At 35.4% G+C, this 24315-nt stretch overlaps 1 protein-coding gene across 4 annotated transcripts in view; it reads right to left on the bottom strand.

The window, feature by feature from the left end:
* Positions 1-24315, bottom strand: part of MINDY3 (MINDY lysine 48 deubiquitinase 3) — an 84067-nt gene that overhangs the window by 15785 nt on the left and 43967 nt on the right. For all 4 annotated transcript variants that reach the window (XM_038530012.1, XM_038530013.1, XM_038530015.1 and 1 more), the window contains one exon: positions 7116-7188. In XM_038530012.1, coding sequence (XP_038385940.1) covers positions 7116-7188 — 73 coding nt within the window. The remainder of the gene's footprint in view (positions 1-7115; positions 7189-24315) is intronic.

Genomic DNA, 24315 nt, shown 5'->3' with positions numbered 1-24315 from the left:
TATTAAAAAAAAAACCCTCAAAATTATCAAGTCAAAGGAAAATGAAGAAATTAGAATGAAAAGGAATGAGAAGGCCTAAGAGAGCTGTTGGGCATCAACAAGAAAATCAATATTTGCATTAGGGAAGTCCTAGAAGGAAAAGAGAGCAGGGAAAGAACTGAAAACTTTCCAAATCTGGGGAGAGCAATGGCCATCCAGGTACATGAAGCTGAAAGATCCTGAAAGATCTTCACCAAGACATATTACTGTAATCAAGCTCTAAAAAACAAAACAAAACAACAACAACAACAAAAAAACCAAGAGATATTTGAAAGCAGCAACAGAAAAAAAAAAAAGACTCCTACAATGGAATCTCAATGAGGCTAGTGGCAGCATTCTCTGCAGAAACCTTGCAGGCCAAGAGAGCTTGTGCTCAAGAGAAAAACCTGTCAACAAAGAATACTTACTCTCTCCTTCCTTTCTGAATGACAATTTTGCTGGGTTAACATATTCCTAGATAGACAAAAGTTGAGGGAATTTATCACCATGAGTCTACCCTCAAGAAGTACTTGGGTTTTAAAAGCTGAAATGAAAGGATGCTAAATTAGTAACCTGAAAACTATTTTAAATAAACATAAAATTCACTGGTAAAAGTGAATATATAGTCATATTCAAAACCCCCAATTGGAAGTGTAATAGAAGCTTGTTTATGTCAAATAGCTCAAGGAACTGGAAAGAAAAGAATAAGTGAAGCACCAAATTAATGAAAGGGAAACAAAGAACAAGGATCAGAGTGGAAAGAAATGAAATAGTTTGATGTTTTTTTTAGTCTCCAAGAGGTGTTTTTTGAAAACAGAATTGAGAAACCTTTAACTAGATGCACCAAGAAAATAAGAGATGACTCAGAAGATAGGACACCTGATACCATGATCATAGAAAATACAAATGATCAGAAGAGACTATTAACAATTACATACTAAATAACTAGATAACTAGATAAGAAATTGATAAATTTCTAGACACCTACAAGAGATCAATTGTAAGGGAACTGAATCAGTAATCAAAAAAACCTGTCAACAAACAAAAGTCCAGGACCTTCTGGCTTCATTCTAAATACATTAAAAGAATACATACCAATTCTTCTCAGACTCTTACAAAAACAGAAGAGGCAGGAATATTCCCAAACTCTTTTCAGAAAGCCATGATTATTCTGATACCCAAACTAGACAAAAATGGCACAAGAAAGGAAAATTGCAGGCTGATATCCCTCATAAACACAGATGCAAAATTTTCAAAGTATTGGCAAACCAAATTCAACAATACAGTAAAGGTATCATATACCACAATCAAGTGGGATTTATTCTAGGGATGTAAGCATGGTGTGATATCCACCAATCAATACAATATGCCATGTTAACAGAATGAAAGATAAGAAAATCATATGATCATCTCAAAGGATGCAGAAAAAGCCTTTGACAAAACTGAACATCTATTCATGATGAAAACTCTCAACATAGTAGATATAAAGGGAATCACCCAACATAATAAAGGTTGTATTTGACAAGCCCACAGCTATCATCACACTCAAAAGTGAAAAGCTGAAACGTTTTCCTCTAAGATCAGGAACAAGGATGTCCACTCTCACCATTTTTATTCAACATAGTATTAGAAGTTATAGCCAAGCAATTAGGCAAGAAAAAGAAAAGGCATCCAAGTGGGAAAGGATAAAGTAAAACTGTCAACTATCACTAAAGGAAAGGCAACAGAAGCAAAAATACAAAAAACTAAAGCTATACAGCAAAGAAAACGATCAACAAAACGAAAAGGCAACCTATCAAATGGGCGAAAATATTTGCAAGTGATGTATCTGATAAAGGGTTAATATACAACATACATAAACAACTACAACAGTAGGGTGATTAGAGGTAATATTGTATTGCATGTTTTAAAGGTGCTCAGAGAATAGACCTTAAAATTTCTCACCACAAGAAAAAGAAAACTGTATGGCAAATGGATGTTAACCTGACTTACTGTGATCATTTCACAATATACTCAGTCATTATGCTGTACACCTCTTATATGTCAATTATATCTCAATGGACAAACAAAACAAAATGTTCTGATTCTGTGATGGTGTGTAAATCACTTTGAATTCTAGCATATAGGTTAGGAGGCAAAAGTGTTAAAAATAATTATAGCTATGATATGTTAATATACTATATAAAGAAATGCATATTGGGACATCAAAATAAATTATGGGTAGGGCACATGAATGGGGGTAGGACTTTTTGATGTAACTGAAGTTAAATTGTTATCAGCTTAAAGGCCTCAAAGTAATCACAGAGCAAAAATCTACAATAAACGATGAAGAATCCAAGCATACTGCTATAAAATCAATTCACCAAAACAGCAAGTGAAGAAAGGAACTACAGAACTGTAGTCAGAAAGCAATTCAAAATATGGCAACAGTATGTACTTACCTACCAATAATTACTCAAACATTAAATGGTTTAAATTCTCCAATGAAAAGACAGAGTGGCTACATGGATAAAAAACAAAACCCAAATATATGCTGCCTACAAAAGACTCACTTCAACTTGAAGGACTCTCAGAGGATCAAAAAAAATTTTCCATGCAAATGGGAAACCAAAGAGAACAGGGGTAATTATATCAGGCAAAACAAGATTTTAAGCCAAAACCTGTAACAGGATAAAAGAAGGTCATTAAATGACAAAGGGATCAATTCATCAGGAGAATATAACAATTATAAATCTTTATGCACCATATATTGGAGGACCTGAATATATTAGACACATTAATCCATGGGGGAGAATTTTGGATAGCACTGAAATAACAGAGGAACTCAATACCCCACTTTAACAATAGACAGATGATTGATGCAGAAAATCAATAAGCAAACAATGGACTTAAATGACACTTTAGACATATGTAGAATATTCCATTCAAAGCACAGCATGGATATTCTTAAATGCACTTGGAATATTCGGGATAGATCACATGATAGATCACAAAAATGTTTTATCAAGCTTAGTAGACTAAGATCATAATAAGTGTCTTTTCTGACCACCAAGGTATGAAACTAGAAATCAGTAACAGAGGGAAAGTTGGAAAATTCACAGATATATGGCGATTCATGAACAATGAATGGGTCAAATAACTCAAAGGAAAATCAAGAAATACTGTCAAACAAATGAAAATGGAAGCACAACATATCAAGACCTATGGGATACTGCAAAAGCAGTTTTAAGAGAAGTTTAAGATTTCAATCTCATACCTCAAGAAACTAGAAAACAAACTAAGTCCATAGTTAGCAGAAAGAAGGAAATAACAAAGATCAGAATGGAAACAAATGAAATAGAGACCAGAAAAGCAAAAGAAAAGATCAATGAAACTAAGAGCTTGTTTTTGAAAAAAAAAAGACAAGGCTCTAGCTGTACACACCAAGAACAAGAGAGGGCTCAAAGTCAGAAATGAAAGAGGAAATGTTAAAACTGATGCCACAGAAACATAAAAGTATTAGAAGTGGCTACTATGAACAATCATACACTAACAAATTGGACCACTTAGAAGAAATGAACTAATTTCTAGAAATATACAACCTACCAAGACAGAATCATGAAGACACAAAATCTTAACAGGTGAGTAACAAAAAGGAGATTGACAAAGTAATCTAAAACCTCTTAACAAACAAAAGCCCAGGAACAGATGATTTCTACCAAACACTTAAGAATTAATGCCAGTTCCTTTCAAACTGTACCAAAAAACTGAAGGTGAGGGTACACTCCTAAACCATATGATGGGGCTGGCATCATCCTGCTACCAAAGCCAGGTAATGACACTACCAGAAAGAAAACTATAGGTTAATCTCCCTGATTAATGTAGATGCAAAAATTATCAACAAAATATTAGTAAACCAAACCCATAGCACATTAAAAAGATCATACACTATGATCAAGTAGGATTTATTCCAGGATGCAAGGATGGTTCGACACACAAAAATCAATAAATGCGGTATATGTCACATTAATAAGATGAAATAAAGTATCATCTCAATATGCAGAAAATGCATTTAACATAATACAAATCCTTTCACAATTAAAAACAAAAAAATTTTCACACAGATGCAATGTTCCTTAGTGTAATAAGGGGCATATATGACAAACCTACAAGTTATTATCATACTCTATGACAAAAAAAAGTCTTTTTCCTCTAAGATCAGAAAAAAAAAAAGATAGGAATGCCTGTCATTTCTAGTTACCACAGTACTGAAATCCTAGCCATATCAACTGGTTAAGAAAAAGAAAAGGTGGGCAGCGCTGGTGGCTTAGCGGTTTGGTGCTGCCTGCAGCCCAGGGCGTGATCCTGGAGACCCGGGATCGAGTCCAACATCGGGCTCCCTGCATGGAGCCTGCTTCTCCCTCTGCCTGTGTCTCTGCCTCTCTTTCTCTGTGTCTCTCATGAATAAATGAATAAAATCTTAAAAAAAAAAAAAAGAAAAAGAAAAAGAAAAAGAAAAAGCATATATAGATGACATAATTTCTTACATATTTAAAACCCAAAAGACTCCCTTAAAACACTGTCAGAACTAATAAATGGTTTCAGAAAATATGCACGATGTAAAATCAACATACTGATACCAGTTGCATTTGTATACACCAGTGAAAGCAATCCATTTACAATAGCACTGGAACAATGAATTATTTAGGAATAAGTTTAACGATGGAGATGTAAGACCTATAGACCAAAAAGTAAGACATTGATGAGAGATCAAAGATGACATAATGGAACATATCCTGTATACTTGGATTGGAAGAATATTGTGCAAATGTCCATAGTAACCAAAGTGACATACAGATTCAATGCAATCCCTATCAACATTTTAAAGAAATTTTTCACAAATAGAAAGATAGTCTGGAACCACGGAAGACTGCACACCCAAAGCAATCCTGAGAAAGAAATAAAGCCAGAGGCGTCATACTATCTGATTTTCAACCAGTATTACACAGCTATAATAATAAAAAGAGTATGGTTCTGAAATAAAACAGGCACATAGACCAGTTCAGCAGAACAGAGCCCAGATATAACCCCATTCATACATGGTCAACTAACTTTTGACAAAGATGCCACAAACACACACTGAAGAAAGCATAGTCTCTTCAATAAATGGTGTTGGAAAAATGGGATATCCATATGAGATGGCTATGAAATGGAATGAGACTAGACTCCTTACACCACTTACAAAAATTAACTTGAAATGGATCATTAAAAAAAAAAAAAAGAAAAAGAAATGGATCAGAGACTTAAATGTAAGACCTGAAACTGTAAAATTCCTTTAAGAAAACACTGGAAAAAAGATCAGTATCATTGGTCTTAGCAATGATTTCTTGGATAAGACACCAAAACACAGGCAAAAATAACCCTAAAATAAACAAGTGGGGCTGTATTAAATTAAGGAGCCTCTGCATAGCAAAGGAAATAATAAATTAAAAAGGCAACCTACAGAATGGGAGAAAATCTTCCCAAACTATCTCATAAGGAGTTAACACCCAAAACACATTAAGAATTCACAGAGTAGCAAAAAGAAAAAAAAAAAAAAAAAAGAAGAGGAAGAAGATAATCCAATTGAAAAAGGGCGCTCAGTCTGAATAGATGTAACATACAAACAGCCAATAGGCATATGAAAAGACACTTAATATCATTAATCATCAGTAAAGTGCAAATCAAAACTACAATAAGGCATCCCTCACACCCATTAGGATGGCTTTTATCCAAAGGACAAAAGATAAATGTTGATAGTATATGGAGAAAAGAGCACTATTATACACTGTTGGCGAAAATATAAAATGGTACATCTATTAAGGAAAACATATACAAAAATTCATCAAAACACTGAAAGCAGAACTACCATATGATGTAGCAATCCTACTGGTATTATCTAAAGGTACTGAAATCACTAGTGTGAAGATAGATCTGTGCTACCCCAGTCACTGCAGGATTGTTCTCAACAGCCAAGATATGAAAACAAAATGTCCATCAATGGATAAATGGATAAAGAAGATGTTTTTATACAATGGAATAGTGATCAGCTATGCTAACAAAGGAAATCCTACCTTCTGAAAAAACATGGATGGACCTTGAGGGCATTACACTAAGGGAAAAAGAAACACTGCACAACATCACTTGTATGTGGGATCTAGAAAGGCTGAATTTGGAAACAAAAAGTAGAATGGTGGTTACCAGGGGCTGGGGAGGTAGGTTAACTGGGAGATGTTTAAGATGTTACCTGCAACTAGTATATAAATAAGCTCTGGAGAGCTAATGCACGGCATGGTGATTATAGTATAAAATACTGTACTATAGACTTCAAAGTTGATAAGAACTAGATCTTAATTGTTCTCACCACAGAAAAACGGTAATTATGTGACATGACAGGTGTTAGCTAACCCTACTGCAGTTATCATTTTGCAATATATAAATTATCAAAGCAACACTTTGTATACCTTAAATTTACAGAATACTTGTCAATTATATTTTGGTTTTTAAAAAAGTATTTTGGAAGACTTTTTAATATTAATTTGAATAACAGAATAAAGGAATAACTTTTTAAAACACTTATCTAGAAGGTGGTATTTTCCTGTTTAACCCAGACTATCAGAGGTCAAGATTCAAGCAACTCTAACTTTGTTATCTCAAGAAACCTACAAATCTTATGCCATGTGAGAATCTGACAATCACTTAGGCATCCTTATTTGTTCTCATTGTCACATTTCCCATTTAAAATTTTCAAGAAGTGCAACCTACACTTCATTCAATAATCCAAAAATGCTTTTGAGTAAAACTCAGGTTTATCAATCACATTTCAAATTATTTAAAGATCTAAAACACCAGGCAGCCTGGGTGGACCAGCGGTTTAGCGCCGCCTTTGGCCCAGGGCGTGATCCTGGAGACCTGGGATCGAGTCCCACGTTGGGCTCCCTGCATGGAGCCTGCTTCTCCCTCTGCCTGTGTCTCTGCCTCTCTCTCTGTGTCTCTCATGAATAAATAAATAAAATCTTAAAAAAAAAAAAAATCTAAAACACTAAATCAATGATAATAAAATGATAAAAATCTTTTACCTTCTGGATCATAGGTTTGAAAAACTCTCCTGGCTTGTTCTGAAGGAGCCTCAGGAGCAACTAAAGCCATATCCTGAAAAGATAAGAAGCATGCTATCAACCAGCTACAATAATATCATCATCTTAAAAATAAACAGAACAAATACGAGGCTATGGTGAGGAATTAGGACATGGGGAATCAGAAGATTTTGAGTCATATTTCTATCAGATGTGTGTGACTAAGTTACAAACTCTCTGGGCCTTAACTATACATTTGAAAAATGGGAATACTACCACAACCATGGGCAACAGTTGTGAATATGATACTGAATCTTTATATGAAAACACGCCTGGGTGGCTCAGCGGTTAAGTGTCTGCCTTCGGCCCAGGTTGTGATCCTGGAGTCCTGGGATCGAGTCCCATATCGGGCTTCCTGCATGGAGCCTGCTTCTCTCTCTGCCTGTGTCTGCATCTTTCTCTCTCTCTCTCTCTCTGTGTGTCTCTCATAAATAAATAAATAAATAAAATCTTAAAAAAAAAAACTTGAAAAGTCTTAATATTATGTAATTACTATAAAAGTGCAACCTGCAAAAACTAATGACTTACACTTTTGCTTTATATCATTGTTCAAATAAAAAGAAATATAACTTAGAATATATCTACTTTTTGAATATTTAAAAATTAAATCCAGAGATATATAGGACAGCAAACGATTACAGAGAAATGCATTTGGTATTTATGACTTTAGTAAGCATATAATGGCAATACCTAGCCACAGATCATCAAGTTTTGCACGTCCAGCGTTTTTTCTTAACTCAGAGGAAACATCTAGAAAGCAGAATTCTTGCCCCATAAAACTAATTCTGTATCATGATTAATTTCTTGGCAGCAATATTACAATTTATAAAAAATAATCACAAAATTTAGCGTTATCTCAGACTTTCCACAAACCTTTACTCCACGTAGTTGAGCTGTTGTGCAATTTTACCTGACTGACAGATATCTGGAATCTGGGCTTGGCTATTCCTAACACTGGCCTGAGCTTTTGTCTGTAATTATATTCACTCACACAAACCTTATCAGAGAACAAGTTTCTAAGTACCTCCTTTTACCTTCTTGAAATCTCTGTAATAAGTTTAGGATAAAGTTGTTAAATACAATTTGAAATGCTGTTCCTCTGTGGAAAAATAAATTTTTATAAATAACTTTTGTCCTAATCATTGCCCCCACTTTATGTTAGAGAAGGAGGAACAAAGTATAAGAATTAATTAGCATAGGTTCTTATCATTAGACTAGGTGACTCAGTTTATTTGGGAACATAAGCCAAATGGGAATGGGAAACAATATATGCAAACCCTTACACGTTTCATGTATTGAAGTAAAAAAGTGCTATTTGATAACACAGTAAAATATGGTAATATTCAATTTTTTCCCATTTAGTACCTCTTGATAGCAGTTTTTAGGTTCTCCTTTCCCTGCATTTTCAGTATTACTTTGCAAATAATTGCCTGTCAAGTGGCATGTTTTCACCTGGCCTTTCAAATACCTGATTTTTTTTTTTTTTTTTTTTTACCTTTCTGATTTTATGATCCAGTCCTTCACCACTGGATACCCAGTTAGTGTCTAATCTTTCATGTATTAAACAGTGCTGGACCAAATATATCTGATCATGTAATTTCACACATGTGCAGTTTTATCTGTAGGACAGAGCACCACAGTAGGATTGCTGGGTCAAAGGAAGAATGCATTTGTAATTTGGGTTGATATTACCAGATTCTTGGGTTGTATTTATTTAGCCAAATATTGTTTAGAACAATATTTCTTAGAAATTCTTCCCTTTTTATAATGTATCACATCACCAGTACAGCCTTACTTAGCTCTATAGTTAACTTTGTATTGACACTAGGATTGCAGTGTCAGCTCTCCAATTTAGGGAGCAATTACTAACACTGGGGCCATAATAATGGTAGCTGCGATGATCACTTCCAAACTGTAATGGCAAAAGTTGCTCCATGTAGTTCACTGTAAGCTTTCCTTAACTATTTCCAACCCCAGTTCTTTGTGATTCTTCCCCTTAGAATGGCTGTAGGAATCTGGGGACTTGTCACTGAAATTCTGGCTGAGGAGAGAAGATAGAGCTGCATTAAAGATGTCAGAAAATGCAAGCATGTAAAAGAACTGAAAGTGAACTACCTGATGCCTTATCTCTAAGTTCTAAGAGCTATAAATAAATAATATACTATGCTAACATAGAAAATTAAAATAGACATAACGAAAACATTCACTGTATATCTCCTACCTCTAGTTATGAACATACAAAAACCTGGCTTTAGAAATATATTATTCTTGTTTGAATAGGCTATATATGCTGGCCTGATATAGAAGATCATCTGAAGCTTGGGCACAACTCCTAGTGTACTCTGCTTTAACAGATGTTCATTTAGAACAGGGGCTGGCGTATTTTTCTGTAATGGGCCAGAGTGTAAACAGGGCCATATGATCTCAGCAGCAAAACAATACAGTAATACATAAACAAATGAGAGTGGATGTGTTCCAATAAATATTTTACAAAAATAGTTGGTGGCTTGATATGGCCTCTGGGCCAGTTTGCTGCCCCACAATGTCAAGAACATATTTCCCCAAGTGCCCTGGCACTTATTAAACATGACTTCTTTCTGACACATGTGGGGACATAAAGGTGTCCCTTGTAAGGTTTTACAAAGAAGATACTTTGGCTCTCTGCTCATAGAGAAAGAGGGCAGGGGATCCAAGCTAGAAAGGAACTAGCAGAGCTGTGGGTAGGGGATTGGAACTGTGAGAAGAGCAGCAGTGAGAAAGGGAAATCAGCATTGATGGAAGAATTAATTTGATTTTGAACATTAGGGGTTAGGAAGTGATGGTTACATATCGAAGTAGAAACATGGAGCTCTCATAATGCTGAGCACACGATGAACACTCTATGCCTGCAGATCACAAGCTGCTTACAGGCTAGTGGGAACAGGACCCGAGCACTGGAGGCAGCCAGGGCTGGAGAACCGACAAGGAAATGGACAACAGCAGATTACTTCAAAGATGTCAGAATGGAAGACTGCGGAAAAGGAATTTAGACCAGTTCCTGGCTGAAGTTCAGAAGTGTGAAACACGTAGCTTTAAAACGCTGGACGTGAGCAAGCAACCCAGACGGGAACTACCTCAACAGAAAATTCCTCTTCTTTCAAAATACAACCCAGTGGCACCAGTCAGTCAGGTTCCACATAATGAAACCAGCAACTCTAATGGTCATTACTAATAAAGTAGATTTTGTCATCAATGATTTTGTTTTAAAAAAATCTTGTTTTGCTCCTTTTGTACCAAGGATATACTAATAGCTAATTTGCTAAACTCCTTAGAAATTAATTGTTTTTAACCATACCACTAATTTTAAGATGTGTTTATGCTAGAGGGAAGGGGAAAAAAGCAAAGGGTTCCCCTTTCCCCCAAAATTAAATTCTAATGAAAATATTCCAAAAGTTTTCATCCACAAATAAAAGCCAGCACAGTCTTCTAAATTGATTATTGGCTTGCCTACTTTGAATGTTTACAATGCTTTTTAGATTATTATAGAAAATGATCTCTTGTTAAAGCTTGTTTAAATTCATGTAATGTTTAAAGGCTTATGGATGAAATCTGGGAAAGTATAAAAAGGCCTATTTCCATTAAAGTGTTTCATGCTGAACTCTTTTTAACTTTATGATTTAAAATGACAAATGCCAACACTAATTTTGAGCAATTTATTTAATGTTTTTAAACACTTCTGAACAAGATTCCTAGTTTAAAGATCTTTAACAGAATGATGCATGTGGTAAATTTGGTAATATATGTCAAATATATTTCATATTTGCATAGCCAGTTTGAGTGGGAAGTAAAGAATTCATTCAATGGAGAAAGTGTCCTTTACAATCTTAAGATAAAATATTTTAGTGAGAGGTACAACTGCTGTATTTTTCTCGCTGAACATAAAGGATGAAGTAAAATAGAACTCTCATGTAACAGATGTATACTATAGTGTGAGGAATAATGAGAACTTTACCCTTCAGATTTCCAAGACTTCCTATAGCAATAGCTGTTAGATTACATATTTAATATATTTTCCGTATACAACTACCCGTATACCCACAACTTTCTGAATACCAGTAAGCCTATTAAGCAGTAAAGAAATACCTAGGCTGTATATTTATGGTCACAGTCTAATGGAAGAGAGAAAAATATGCAACTATATGCTTATTTTGATGAACAATATTAAAATTATCTTTAAAAAATTACCTTCTAAATAAAATTCAAACATGTATCAACCCCCTACCCTCAGAAAACCAGTGAATTATAGTTTTCAATGATAGAATTCTGAGTTATCCAAGTCAGCAAGGATACCTGTAAGCATTTTATTTTCTTCATCACTAGCTTTATTAAATAGAACAAAATTTCCATGTGTACTGCATCTGAAACTCTTTTAGGTACTGCCACTGGGAAAAGATACTAAACCTAATTAGACCCGACCTAACTACTTTTCACTCTAAAAGTAGTTCTCTACTTGGTCAAATACAAATCAGATGCTTTTATCAGAGGGATGTTAAAATGAACAGTTTTTATTTAGCCAATTTACTGGCCAATAGGGATTGCTAAACAATATAGCTTTTAAAATTATCTCTCCTCAACCAACTTTCCTAACTGGCAAAGTGCTATATAGAAGAGAAGGGGGAATAGAAAGCCAAGCTGTAATGGGACTATCTAATATCCTACAGTCATGAAACAAATATCTCTTTTTCACATAGTTCTGTCTGCACTATTATTATAATTATTTGCTGTTCACCATAAACCTTTTAAAAATGTTGTAACATTAGCTATCCTTCTAAACACCTACTGAAATATAAGGCAGGCCTGTGTTCAGTTCATTGGGTAGGTATAAGTAGCTCATTACTGCAAAGGTCTTTAAGGTTTATTCATTATACCTTTTATCACTATCAAGAGCAATCTCCTCTCATCAGTAATCAAAGAACCTCTGAGAGTTTTAACTTCAGGAATGATCACACATATATAAATTACAGTTTAGCTTGTAGACAACATATCTGAGTGCCATGAAGGGCCCTTCAAAAGAAAAACGTGGTACATAATCTCCCTTTAAGTCTTAAGTAATGTTTTGCTTTAAAATCACTTTATATTTCATAATGACTCTTAAACTCACTATACTTATTTTGGAAATCACTATGAAACAGACTTTAAATCAATTACCAGACGCTCTCAAGTACATAATATTCTTCAGGTAATGCACAACAAAAGAAAGTAGTAGCTTAGGACAGTGGTCTTTTTCCTTAGTCTGCCATTACTTCCCCTAAAATGTGCAAAAGCCCCCAGCTATCTCCACAACAGCCCACTGTTATGTAGCGCTGATTTGTGTTGCCTTACCAAAATCAGGAAAGGAACACAAAGGAAAGCCCCTCAAGGCTTTCTCTCCAAAAAAAAAAAAAAAAAAAAAAAACAAACTCTAAATGTACAAGTAGAAATAAGGCAGGAGGAAATATGCAATGGACATGATTAAAATCATTACTACTACTACTATTAATACTGATGAATGGGTTTTTCTATTACTGTAACTATACAACTTCCCTTAATAATCCTTCCAGCCTTTCTCACCTGATTCCTGCCAGAGCATTCATCCCTAAGGCCTAAGGCATCCACTTTGAGTAATGAATCTCCTGTGTATTTATAATCATTTTCTGTATTCTCTTGCTTAATATTGAAGAACTGGGCAGAGAAGAGCTGTTGACCTTTTAACTAACAAATTTCATTAAGAGAACAGCAAACCTAAGCCATTCCTCTCTAGGCACATGAATACCTACACGATTCAAGAAAATCGATTTTCTGATTTCTTTGATTAAAGGTAATATTCAATGACTACCCAGATAAAAAATCAAATAGAAAATTCCTCATTTCTTTTCTTTTTTTTTTTTTTTTTTTGTTTTCCTCCTTATTTCTAAGTAGAGATTCTGTATCATTTGAATCATTTTAAAGTCTGTTAAATCATCTGGACACAAAGTAACCTAATGGTGGTAGAGGGTATTGTTCTCAATTTCTTGCACCTCTTTGATTTGTAGGAGGATTATTTGCCACTGCCTGTGGCTATAGGATGTGAAGTACCTCTCTGGGAGGGGTATACTTCCTACTGTCATTGACATGGGGTTTGGCCAGAGCAATATAAGCAAAAGAGACATTCTGCTAGCTCCTAGAAGTTTTAAATACCACCTGTGGTTGCCAAGTGTCTTTCTCTCTTCCCTCTACCAGGAGAAATGCACATTCCTCATAGGATGCTCCCTCCTTCAGTCCAGATCTGGGAATGAAGAAGGCACATGGAACACAACTGCAGCCACCATGTGAATTAAGAGAGAAATAAGCTTCAGAGTGTGCCTGGAGAGAAGGGATATGGTAGGAGTGGTATACCCAGTACAGGTAAATACAGGGTGCATGGTCTATAGAAGATTTATTTATTTATTTTTAAGATTTTATTTATTTATTCATGACAGAGAAAGAGACAGAGAGAAAGAGAGAGGCAGAGACACAGGCAGAGAAGGAAATATGCAGACATGAAGCAGGCTCCATGCAGGGAGCCCGATGTGGGACTGGATCCCAGGTCTCCAGGATCACACCCTGGGCTGAAGGCAGGCACCAAACCGCAGAGCCACCGGGGCTGCCCCTATAGAGGATTTAAATATGGCAAAACTCACCTTGTTGAAATGCTTTCAATCACCAACACGTGCAGGCAAATCTAAACAATTCTAGTGGTCACTAACCCTCCTATCTGAGATGGACTGCTCTCACTGTCTCCTTACTGAATAAACCACTGAAGCTTCAGGGTTACTTCAGGAAGCTGGCAAAAGGAATTAAAACCTAATATTCTGGCTGGGGCTTGATTCTGCTTCTGCCACATGTATATTTGCTCTTTGTGTTCATAGCTGGCCTATGTTTTCCTGGTCTTTCCCTTCACATTTATCCACTGACGCTGATTTTAATAATACAAGCTGCATAAAGGGGACTCTCCACATATACTTTCTATGTTTCATATGAAAATGAATACTTATGAACATTATACTGTAGTTCACACAACACCATGTAACTTAAGCTTGGCATGCTTGCATTAGTACAAATGCAGAGTAAGGGACAACCCTGACCATACCCCCACCGCCAAATCCTTTCTCCTTTTATATTATTATTTTTTAAAGATTTTATTTATTTATTCATGAGACACACACACACACACACACACACACACACACACACACAGAGGCAGAGACACAGGCAGAAGAAGTAGGCTCCATGCAGGGAGCCCAACGTGGGACTTGATCCTGGGTTGAGGGCGGTACTAAACTGCTGAGCCACCCGGGCTGCCCTGCTTTTATATTATTTTCAACAGGGTTTGACTATTAAAAGTAGTCACAATACTCAAATTTCTAATACTAAGTTTTATCAGAGCTTTAGAGAAAAGTTCTTATTGTTCATTATCAAAGTTATTCTACTTCCATACATCCTTTATATTTCATGCCTTGCATATCCATGTTAAGTCTTCCACATCAAGAGAAGCATGTAAACAAACAAAAAAAAAAAAAAAAAAGAGAGAGAGAGAGAGAGAAGCATGCAACATAGTATAATGAAGATGGTCTGGGAATAAACGATTATTCCAACTAGTCCTGTATCTGATCCCAACCTTTGCAACCTCCTTAATCTTCTAACACAACCAATATGGTTCAGCCTCTCCAATTACTACTCCCCAAATACAGCATGGACGATCACATCTCACATCTCTTGTCTTTTTGCCTAATCTTTTCTCCAATCCTAGAATATAGCCCTCATTTCGTATTAAGTCAAAACTTATCATGTTCTTTAATTCAAGTATCTGATCCTCTGCACCCACTTCTCTCTTCCAGTCTCTATTCCACCCTTGTGTAATTATTTGTTTTGTTTTGTTATCCTATGGGACAGAAGTAGTAAAAGACTACGGAGTCAGAAGATTGGAGTTTGAATCCTGGCTTTGGCACTCACTAGTATATAACTGTGGGGAGATTATTTTTCACTGGTCCCAGACTATTAAATGTAGATGAGGAACAGCACTTACCTAGCAGGGGTGCCCTGAGGGTTAAATGAGGAATGCATGCAAGATGGTTAGTATTAATGCCTCACACAGGCAGCACTGAGTAAATGGAAATAGAACACTATTACAATGTATCATTCATCTTTGCATTTCAATAGTACTTAGTACAATGCCTAATGTTAGCTACACTAGGTCCTGTGGGAAAACAGGTAAATTGCAGTTCATATCAGCAATCACAAGAAGGTAGAAAGAGGGAAGAAATTTTAGGAGCAACAAGGGAGTAAGAAGCAGGAGTCAAAACACAAAAGATGTCAAGGCTGGGCCATGAATAATGAGCAGGATTTTGATTACATTCTGGGCAGAGGGTAACATAAAAGCATAGATAAATAAAATCACAAATTTGTTAACTCTATTATACATTACATACGTGATGTAATGCTTATGCTCTATTCTGCTATCCAGTGTATTTACTGCAATTATTTTCATCAATTACGACAGACACCTAGAGGTGTCGACCCATCAGTGGTGCTGATTCCAATTAAAACTCACAGACTTTACTCATGACAAACAACCATAGGCCTTTCTATCAACAATATTTTACCTTGTTTGGACAATTATTTGGGTTCTACTGTAACAAAAAATTATTAGAAACAAATTGAAAGGGAAATAAGGACTTCCTTCAGTCAGCAGGCTGACATGATTAACGAAGAGAAAAATTAAATTCCTAAAAATTATAAAAACCAGACACAGAAATGGCTGCCTAAGGGCATTCAAAGAAGTAGGTATTAAAACATAAAAGCAATTTAATTGTTACTTTGTTTAAAGAGGCAAGAATATTTATAATACATTTTGAAAGGTCTCTGATAAAAATAGTTAAAAATAAAAGCTTTATTATGAGGGCACAAATCCGTGGCATAACCCTACAGATAGCTGATGAGAGGTACCTCCAAAGTGTGTGAAGCAGTTAGGAAACAGTTTGTGGTTAAAAATTCACAGTTTTTTTCACTAATTTTTATAACTGAAAATTGTTAATTTATGTAGACTTCTACCCAAATTTTCCAAGTCGTTCAAATACCAGATGCTATTCTTATGTTTGAGGATAGGTGTTAAAAGCACACATGACAAGTTACGACTTTAAGTATAAAAATACTTTAGGTCTCAAATCCATTTCCTTTCTGTAAGAGAGAAGGCATGACATTCTGAAACATAAGCATAAACTCACAAATTTACTTAAGATAAATGGATGGGATGAAAACTGCATTAATAAAGCAAACCCAAACTGCAACACTGTCTACGAGTTGCAGAATGCCAGACTTTGAATTTACCTGCATCCCAAGGTCCACGATTTCTACCCAAAAATGTAAGATACACAGAGGCGAATTTTCTTTTTAACAAATAAAGTCTATAAAGCATTGTTTTACTTCTTAAAATTGTGTTTATGACAATGTAGAGAAATCTATTAACAGTCAAGTAGAGCTATCCAGGTTTAAACACGTAAAAAAAAAAAAAAAAAAAAAAAAGAAACCTAACACTTAATTGCAGTGGTCTTCCTAATGTTACACTTAAGGATTAACACACAAAAGAGCTTGCTCTGGATAAAGAATTCTCAGCAGACTCTCAGTAACAGATACTACAGTAAAAGCAGTCAGCTCATGCAGGAACAGCTACATGTTTTGCATTACATTCAGTTTCTTTATATATTCTTAGTTTCAACAGTCATGTGTTTTCATGTGTTCTTACCTAAAAGGAAAACTGCTTTATCACAGGAAAGGTCAACGGTGATACTCTACACTCACAAAGAGTCCTTTTTATAACCATAAAAGAGAACAAAAAGGGATGTAAAACTCATCCCTCCAACTTCAAAAGAAAGTATGAAATGGATTACCAGGGAAATTAGTCACTGATCTTCCAAAGATGAAACTAGATGTACATAGGTGGGTTCCAGCTATTTTTATATTGAACCAGCAAGCTATTATCCTATAGAGACTGAAATGCACAATAAAAACAAGACAAAAAAGTCTACTACTTTATACATACGATTCTAATTGTTTTTTTGTTATCCTATGGGACACAAGTAGTGAAAAACTACAGAGTCACAAGATTGTGGAGTTTGAATCCTGGCTTTGGCACTTACTAGCGTACAATTTTGGAGAGATTATTTTTCGCTGGTCCCAGACTATAAAATGTAGATGAGAATTCTAATCGTACGTATGTATAATTTCAAATGTAAAGCTCTCATCCTTGAATTTGCTCGAAACATTTCATAATTAATTCCAATTCAAGAGAAAATTATCAAAATGACCCGAATAATTTAATCTTAAAACCAAAATATAAAAAAGGAAGACAAAAAAAAAAAAAAAGAGAGAAAAATGATGGTTAGAGGAGAAGAAAAAGGTAAGTGGACAACTGCCCAAACATTCCGTCGGATGAAATTTGGGCATTTAAAATATATGTTTCAGTATGAAAAGACCTGACTTTTAAGAGATGCTTTGAAATGTTACAAATGTTTTATAGGCTTGTTTTAACCATAAGAGCTATTTTTTTAAATTAAGGGAAAGAATTCAAGAAAGATAAGTTTAAAAATATAGGTTCTATATTCAAGCATCTACTACTCAAGTAAATTTTCAGTTTATCAAAAGTACCATGGTACTTGAATCAAAAAAAAAAAAAAAAGCACCGTGGTATGATGACGTTTAGTAAGATGACTTAACATTACTACCCTACCTACAAAGCATACTTTCTCACAAGGTACAGATACGAAAATTTTATTCTGTCATGGCTCAAATGAGTTGGAGAATTCTCCACCCTCCTTAATGGAAATTAAGTTTCCTTCTTTGAAGAAGTCAGTCCATTTACATACTGCATTTTATCTCACCCATATCCTCATTATTGCAGTATTGTTGGGACCCCTGGTGCTTGATGACTGAGTTCCTATATGATCCCTGCAGTTAGGTTATGTGCCATTCCCCCTCGATATTAAGTATAAAACAGCCACTTACACAGGATGGCTTCTATGTATGTTTTGCAACCATATTCTCTAGATAAATCAAGAGTCCAATGTCATTTTTGCTATTTCCTAGACACAGAGGTTTAATAAGAAAGATCACTTTTTTATGCCAGATGGAAGAGGACTTATAAAAGGTAGCAGCGGAGAGTTAAATTTAAAAACTTAAAGAAGATAAAAAAAGATGGTTATAATCAATCTGAAGTTCTACTTGCTCATAAAAGTCAATTATTAAATTGACTTTTATCACTGATTTTCAGATAAAATTGAATTGTGAAAAATCTCTTCCAATACTACAAAATGTGTTGAGTCTCCATGGGTCAGGAAGAAGGTTCCAATAAAATAAAGTTGACTATTGGACATATCAAATATCAAGGGATAACTATTAAGTACACAGTATGGCACTGAAATTTAGAATCACAAACTTTAGACCTCTTTTAAAATAAACTATAGTTTATTACTTACAGTCCTAAAAGTTATTTCACTGAATAGGAACAATTTTCTTACCCATCCTCAAACCATGCGCATAGATTTTAAGTATGATAGAGTATATGTGTATGTAACAATGCTTATTTACAAATTCTCACCAAAGTTGTTTTTATTCACTAATTCGGAGAAAATCTGTATGTGTATTTAAGTTGATCAAACAGAAGAGCAAAAGCGAGTCCTTCTGCTCTAGTCTCCATACAGATACTGCATAAATTAACTGTTATTTCATGATTTATAAGCTTTAAGATCTACTAAATTCTTATGATCAAAGACAACTTAGCATTCCTAAGTCCCCATCTCCCCACTTATTCAAATACCAGCCATGGTTATATCACAGTTTTTGATGAGACAAATCTTCAGTGTTTTCTGCAATTCATGTGTTCAACAAAAATTTACTGAGCACCAACACTGTGTCTGGTACTGTTATAGGCAGTGGAAAACAGCAACAGACAAAACAGACAAAAATCCTGCCTTCAGAGAGCTTACTCGTGAGAAAGACAGATCTATAAAACAAGTATACAGTATACAGTATGTACCTAAAACCAGAACATATTAAAAACACAATTCAATAACAACAACAAAAAAACCCAACAACTCAACTCAAAAATAGGCAAAGGACTTGAATAAACATTTCTCCAAAGAACATATACATATGGCCAAAAAGTATATAAAATCAAAGATCAACACCCTTCATCACTAATAAGGGAAATGCAAATCAAGATCATAAAGACCACTTAGCACTCACTAGAACAGTTATAATAACAATAAAAAGAAAAGAGGAAAATAACCAGTGATGGCAAAGATGTGGAAAAACTTGGAACCCTTGTATACTACTGCTGGGAACGCAGAACAGTGTAGCTGCTGTGGAAACAGCTAGGCAGTTTCCCCAGAAAGTTGCACAGACAATTGTCACCTGAACCAGCAATTCCAGTACTAGGTATTTACCAAAAAGAATTGAAAACAGGGACTCAAACAAGTGCTTGTAAAAAAACATTCACAGCCGCGTTATTCACACTAGTCGAGGGTGGCAACAGACCAAATGCCCACCAAGCAGATAACTGAATTGTGTTCTATGCATACAACACAGCATCTTTCAGCCCTATGAAGGACTGAGTAGTGATGATAATGTGCCAAAGGAGGAAGAACCTCAAAAACATTACACTCAGTGGAAGAATCCCCAACAAAGGGTCACATGTTGTAGGATTCCATTTATACGAAATATCCAGGATAGGTAAATTGATAGTCTGAAAGCAGGGCTCTGGAGAGAAATGGGGAGTACATGCTTATGGACACAGGGTCTCATAATGGAGTGACGGGGAAGTTTGGGAACTAACAGGTGGTGGTTGTACAATATTCTGAATGTACTGAATACCACTAAATTGTTCACTTGAAAATGGTTAATTTTGTTAGGTGAATTTCTCCTCAATTAAAATATACCTATATCTGTGAGAATGTTAATGAAAAGGGAGAGAGAGGAAGTGGTTGGCATTTTAGAAGAGACAGCCAGGGAAGGCCTAAGGAGATGATGTTTGAATACCAAGCTGACGGACGAAAAGAATCCTTTATACAGACAAGTGAGGCAGGATCACGAAAAGAATCCTTTATACAGACAAGTGAGGCAGGATCATTTTAAGCAAGGGGAATAGCAAGTGCAAGGGCCTGCCTCCTTCCTGAGGTAGAGGAAAGATCAGTGTGGCCAAGCAAGACTGGAAGGCGGAGTAGGAAATGTGATTAGAAAGGCAACTGGAGTCAATCAGATGAGGTGAGGTAGGGTCTATCAAGTTATTCTAAGGAACTTTGGCTTTTATGCTTAATGAAGGGGAACCACTGTAGGGTTTTGAACAGAAGAGTAACAGGAAGTGACTTAAATTTTCACAGGGTCATTTTAGTTACTGAATTAAGAAAATACTACAGCTCCTCTAAAGGTAACAGCATAGTCTTCAGTCAGGAAGCTACTGCCAATGATCAAGGGGAGAGATTTCTTCAATTTGTCTTTCAATTCTTTCAGTAAGTTTTCAGTTTCTTGTTTGTCAAATTTCTTTCCTCATAGCCTTCAGAGTTTCATGGATATAGTAACTTCTCTTACGGTTTTGGTTTCTTAGTTTTCTTTTGATCCCTTAACTGCCCTACACGATCTCCATTCTTTCCTTTTTTTTTTAAATAAATTTATTTTATTGAGTTCTTTCTCCCCTACTGCTCTGATTTCTGTTTTTCATGTAAACATTCCAAGCATTGTCCATGTGGGTGGGACTTGTAAACTGTACCGTGGGGTTATGTGGCTGGGTCATTTTGTTGAGACACCTCGAACTACAGTGACTCAGTCCTTCCTCTTGACTGTGTCAACTGGCCCAATGAAAAGTTAATTGCTTGATTAAAGTGGGTTGATGAGTGGGTTACATTCAATAAGAACAAAGCTGCTGAGCTCTTGCTGAGACCCTAAGACTAATCATTAACAACCCTCCTCTCACTGGCTTCCTCTACCTCTGTCTATCCAATCCAATCTGTCACAAGGTCTTCTTGTCAACTTACTTCAGGAACAAATCTCTCACATTTATATATTCCATCAACATCTACTGCCATTACCCTGATCAAACCTATAGCTTCTGCTTACCCAAAATACTACAAAAGTCTTCTATACCCACGCCCTAAGTTACCCTTCAGCACGTCTGTTTTCCACAATTAGCCATAGTCCTTTGCAAAGTGCAAATTTAGTCCTGTTTCTTTCCTATCTCCCCCAAAACTATTCCTGCCACTGATTTTTGCTATCATTACTCTTTGAACAGTCTGTCAAAGACCTGCTTTTTCTTCTGTACCCTCATTTCATACCTTTCCCCTTGAATCCTCAGTACTCCTACCCTTCTCTTCCAGTGTTTTCCCACCAGTCTTTGGCTCTGACTACTACCTATCTAAGGAAGGCTCTGTTCTCTCTTCCTGTAGTTTCATCTTACTAATACCCCGATGCTCAGGGTAGACAGCAGTTCTTCAAGGAAACATTCATAATTTTCCAAAACTAAGATAAATTCTTAGGGCTTTATAGACCTGTGCTTTGTCAGCCCTCACCATAGTTACAATTTTATAGTTTTATAAGTGATTCTTTGATTACTGCCTCTCCCATTAGAAGGTATACCTCCGTAAGAACAGGAGCCCATCTCTTTTGCTCACCACTGTCTTCACAGTACCTGGCATAAATGCCAGGCACATACTAGGTGCCAGTAAACATTTGACAAATGAATATACACACGAATGATGACAGCTGCAACTACTATCACCTCGGACGTGTCACATGAAGAATTACACTGCTATTCAAAAGCAGTTTAAAATGTTAAATTACAGATTACTTTGAAAATTGTGACCTTTAAACAGGCTTTTTTACTTAATCATAATCAGCACAAAGAGGTCAGCACATGAACTACATATCCATGCAAACCTATCAGTTTTAAAGAAAAAGACCTCAGCATTTACATTAAACTGCTGTATGTTTCAGGCCATGGAACACAAAATGAGTGAACCCTCCCAAAATAAATAAGCCAAAACTCAAAAATAAAGAAGAAAAACAAACCCCCAGATTACTTTTTGAGTAACAAAAACAAGGCCAAAATTACTTTCTTAAATACAAAAATATCAAAGCAAGAATGATCAAATAATAGGTCTTGTAATATAAAGAACAGCAAAATTTACAGTATTGTCTACATGATGAAGATTAAAGAAGACTACTTCATTAAAAAAAAATTTAAACTGGACCTAATAAATGTCATCAAGCATTACTGATCTCATTTACTACGTATGTGATCTTCCAGCTTTTATCACAAAGGGAAAAATTCTTTACTTGCAACTCTTTTTAAAAAACATATTTAAACAATCTAAATTCAGTTGTTTTAAAACACACTGAAGTGGAAGTACCCATGCTTTTAAGAAGCTTCAGAATGAGTCATGAAAAAATATTTTTACAAGATATAAATATCACTGGAGCCCAAGTGTGGAAAATTCATGCATAGGCTTTATTCACTGAATTAATGAATCCCCTACACTATGTGCCAGACTATGTACCAGATCCAGAGATACCAAGGTAAGTACAAAAACATAACAATTAGTATAAAATTCAAGAGTTCTAAAAGAGAAATAAGGTGATATATGTGATTTTTAGGACTTGTACTAGTTGAGGAACCTAAAATTTTACTATAAAATTCTTACTAGGGATGTCTGGGTGGCTCAGTGGTTGAGTGTCTGCCTTTGGCTCGGGTCCTGGGATCGAGTCCCGCTTGGGATTCCCCATAGGGAGCCTGCTTGCCTGCTTCTCCCTCTGCCTGTGTTTCTGCCTCTTTCTGTGTGTCTCTCATGAATAAATAATAAAATCTTTAAAAAATAAAATAAAATTCTCTCTAATCACTTTCTGCATGTGTACATTTTCCTATTATGATTATCAGTAGCTTCAGGGAGGCAAATACATAGCTGAAAATCTTGTCTGACTTAGAAGGCATACACAGAGCTCTTCTGTCATGCGGACAACTGGCATGGCAGGGGTTTCTGTTTCTATGCACTTTATGCCTCTCATTCAACACTTTGTTGTACGTGGTTGAGGTCTATGATTAAAATGAATAAGAGAGTCCCTGTCCCACACAAGGCTCATTGCAGACCATACCACACAAAAAGGTATGGGAAGTGTGATAAGTGCAATTGAACAATGGATCAGATTGTTAGGATCGATGCTATGGGAACACCAAAGTACACCAGCAGGTGGGTAGGAAGTGTATGTTTCACAGAAAAAGAAGGTATCTTTCAACAAACCTAACATTTAGATGCTAAAATACAAAATGTCAAAACTAAAAAAAATAAAAAATAAAATACAAAATGTCTCCATACTTATATAGCTCAGTTGACTGTTCCTTCTATTAACCCTCTGTAAAATCTTTTCTGCTACTTAATGACAAAATCTTTTAAGTATCAATCATAAATTTTAAGATTTAAAATATTTTCATCTTATTATCTTTTATATTTGAAACTTACATTGTTTCATAGAATTTATTAGTTTTTCTGTGCTGAAAAATGGAGCTAGGCATTAAAATAAAAATTAGCTTAAAACTACATTTTCGCATGTAAATTGGAACTGATTTTCTTTTCTGGAAATTTAGAACACTTGACACAAAAATCAGTCAAATGATGATATCCTTCCCTCTGGAATTAAAGTGTTCAGTTTCTATATTTTACATTATGCGTTTAACTTCTTTTCTACTTCAGGAGAGAAATAAACAGCAAGCTTTCAGACTAAATATAACGTATCAGTACTTCTAGGACTGTATTTCTGTCAAAGTCTGTACTTTTTGAGTTATATTTTATAGCTTTTTCTCTTGAAGAAAAGGTAAGTATGTATCTTGCTCTAAATCCACTACCTAGATTTAGGCAGTGCATTAAAAGGAATCCAATAAAAAGGGAGTAAATAAATCCACACGACTTTGTGCTGTCAGTTTAGTCTTTGGTACAATTTATACAATTCGTACTTCTTTCAGACACAAAATAACACTAACAAGTACAATCTAAAAAAGTGTATGGGGTAATCAGGAAAGTCCTATAGACATAAGGAACCTCAAAATTAATAATTCTATGTTTTCTCCCTT

The sequence above is a fragment of the Canis lupus genome, chromosome 2 (assembly GCF_011100685.1).
Source record: "Canis lupus familiaris isolate Mischka breed German Shepherd chromosome 2, alternate assembly UU_Cfam_GSD_1.0, whole genome shotgun sequence".
Classification (NCBI taxonomy): Eukaryota; Metazoa; Chordata; class Mammalia; order Carnivora; family Canidae; genus Canis; species Canis lupus.
The sequence above is the reverse complement of the archived record's forward strand: the minus strand, read 5'-3'. Positions and strand labels throughout refer to the sequence as shown.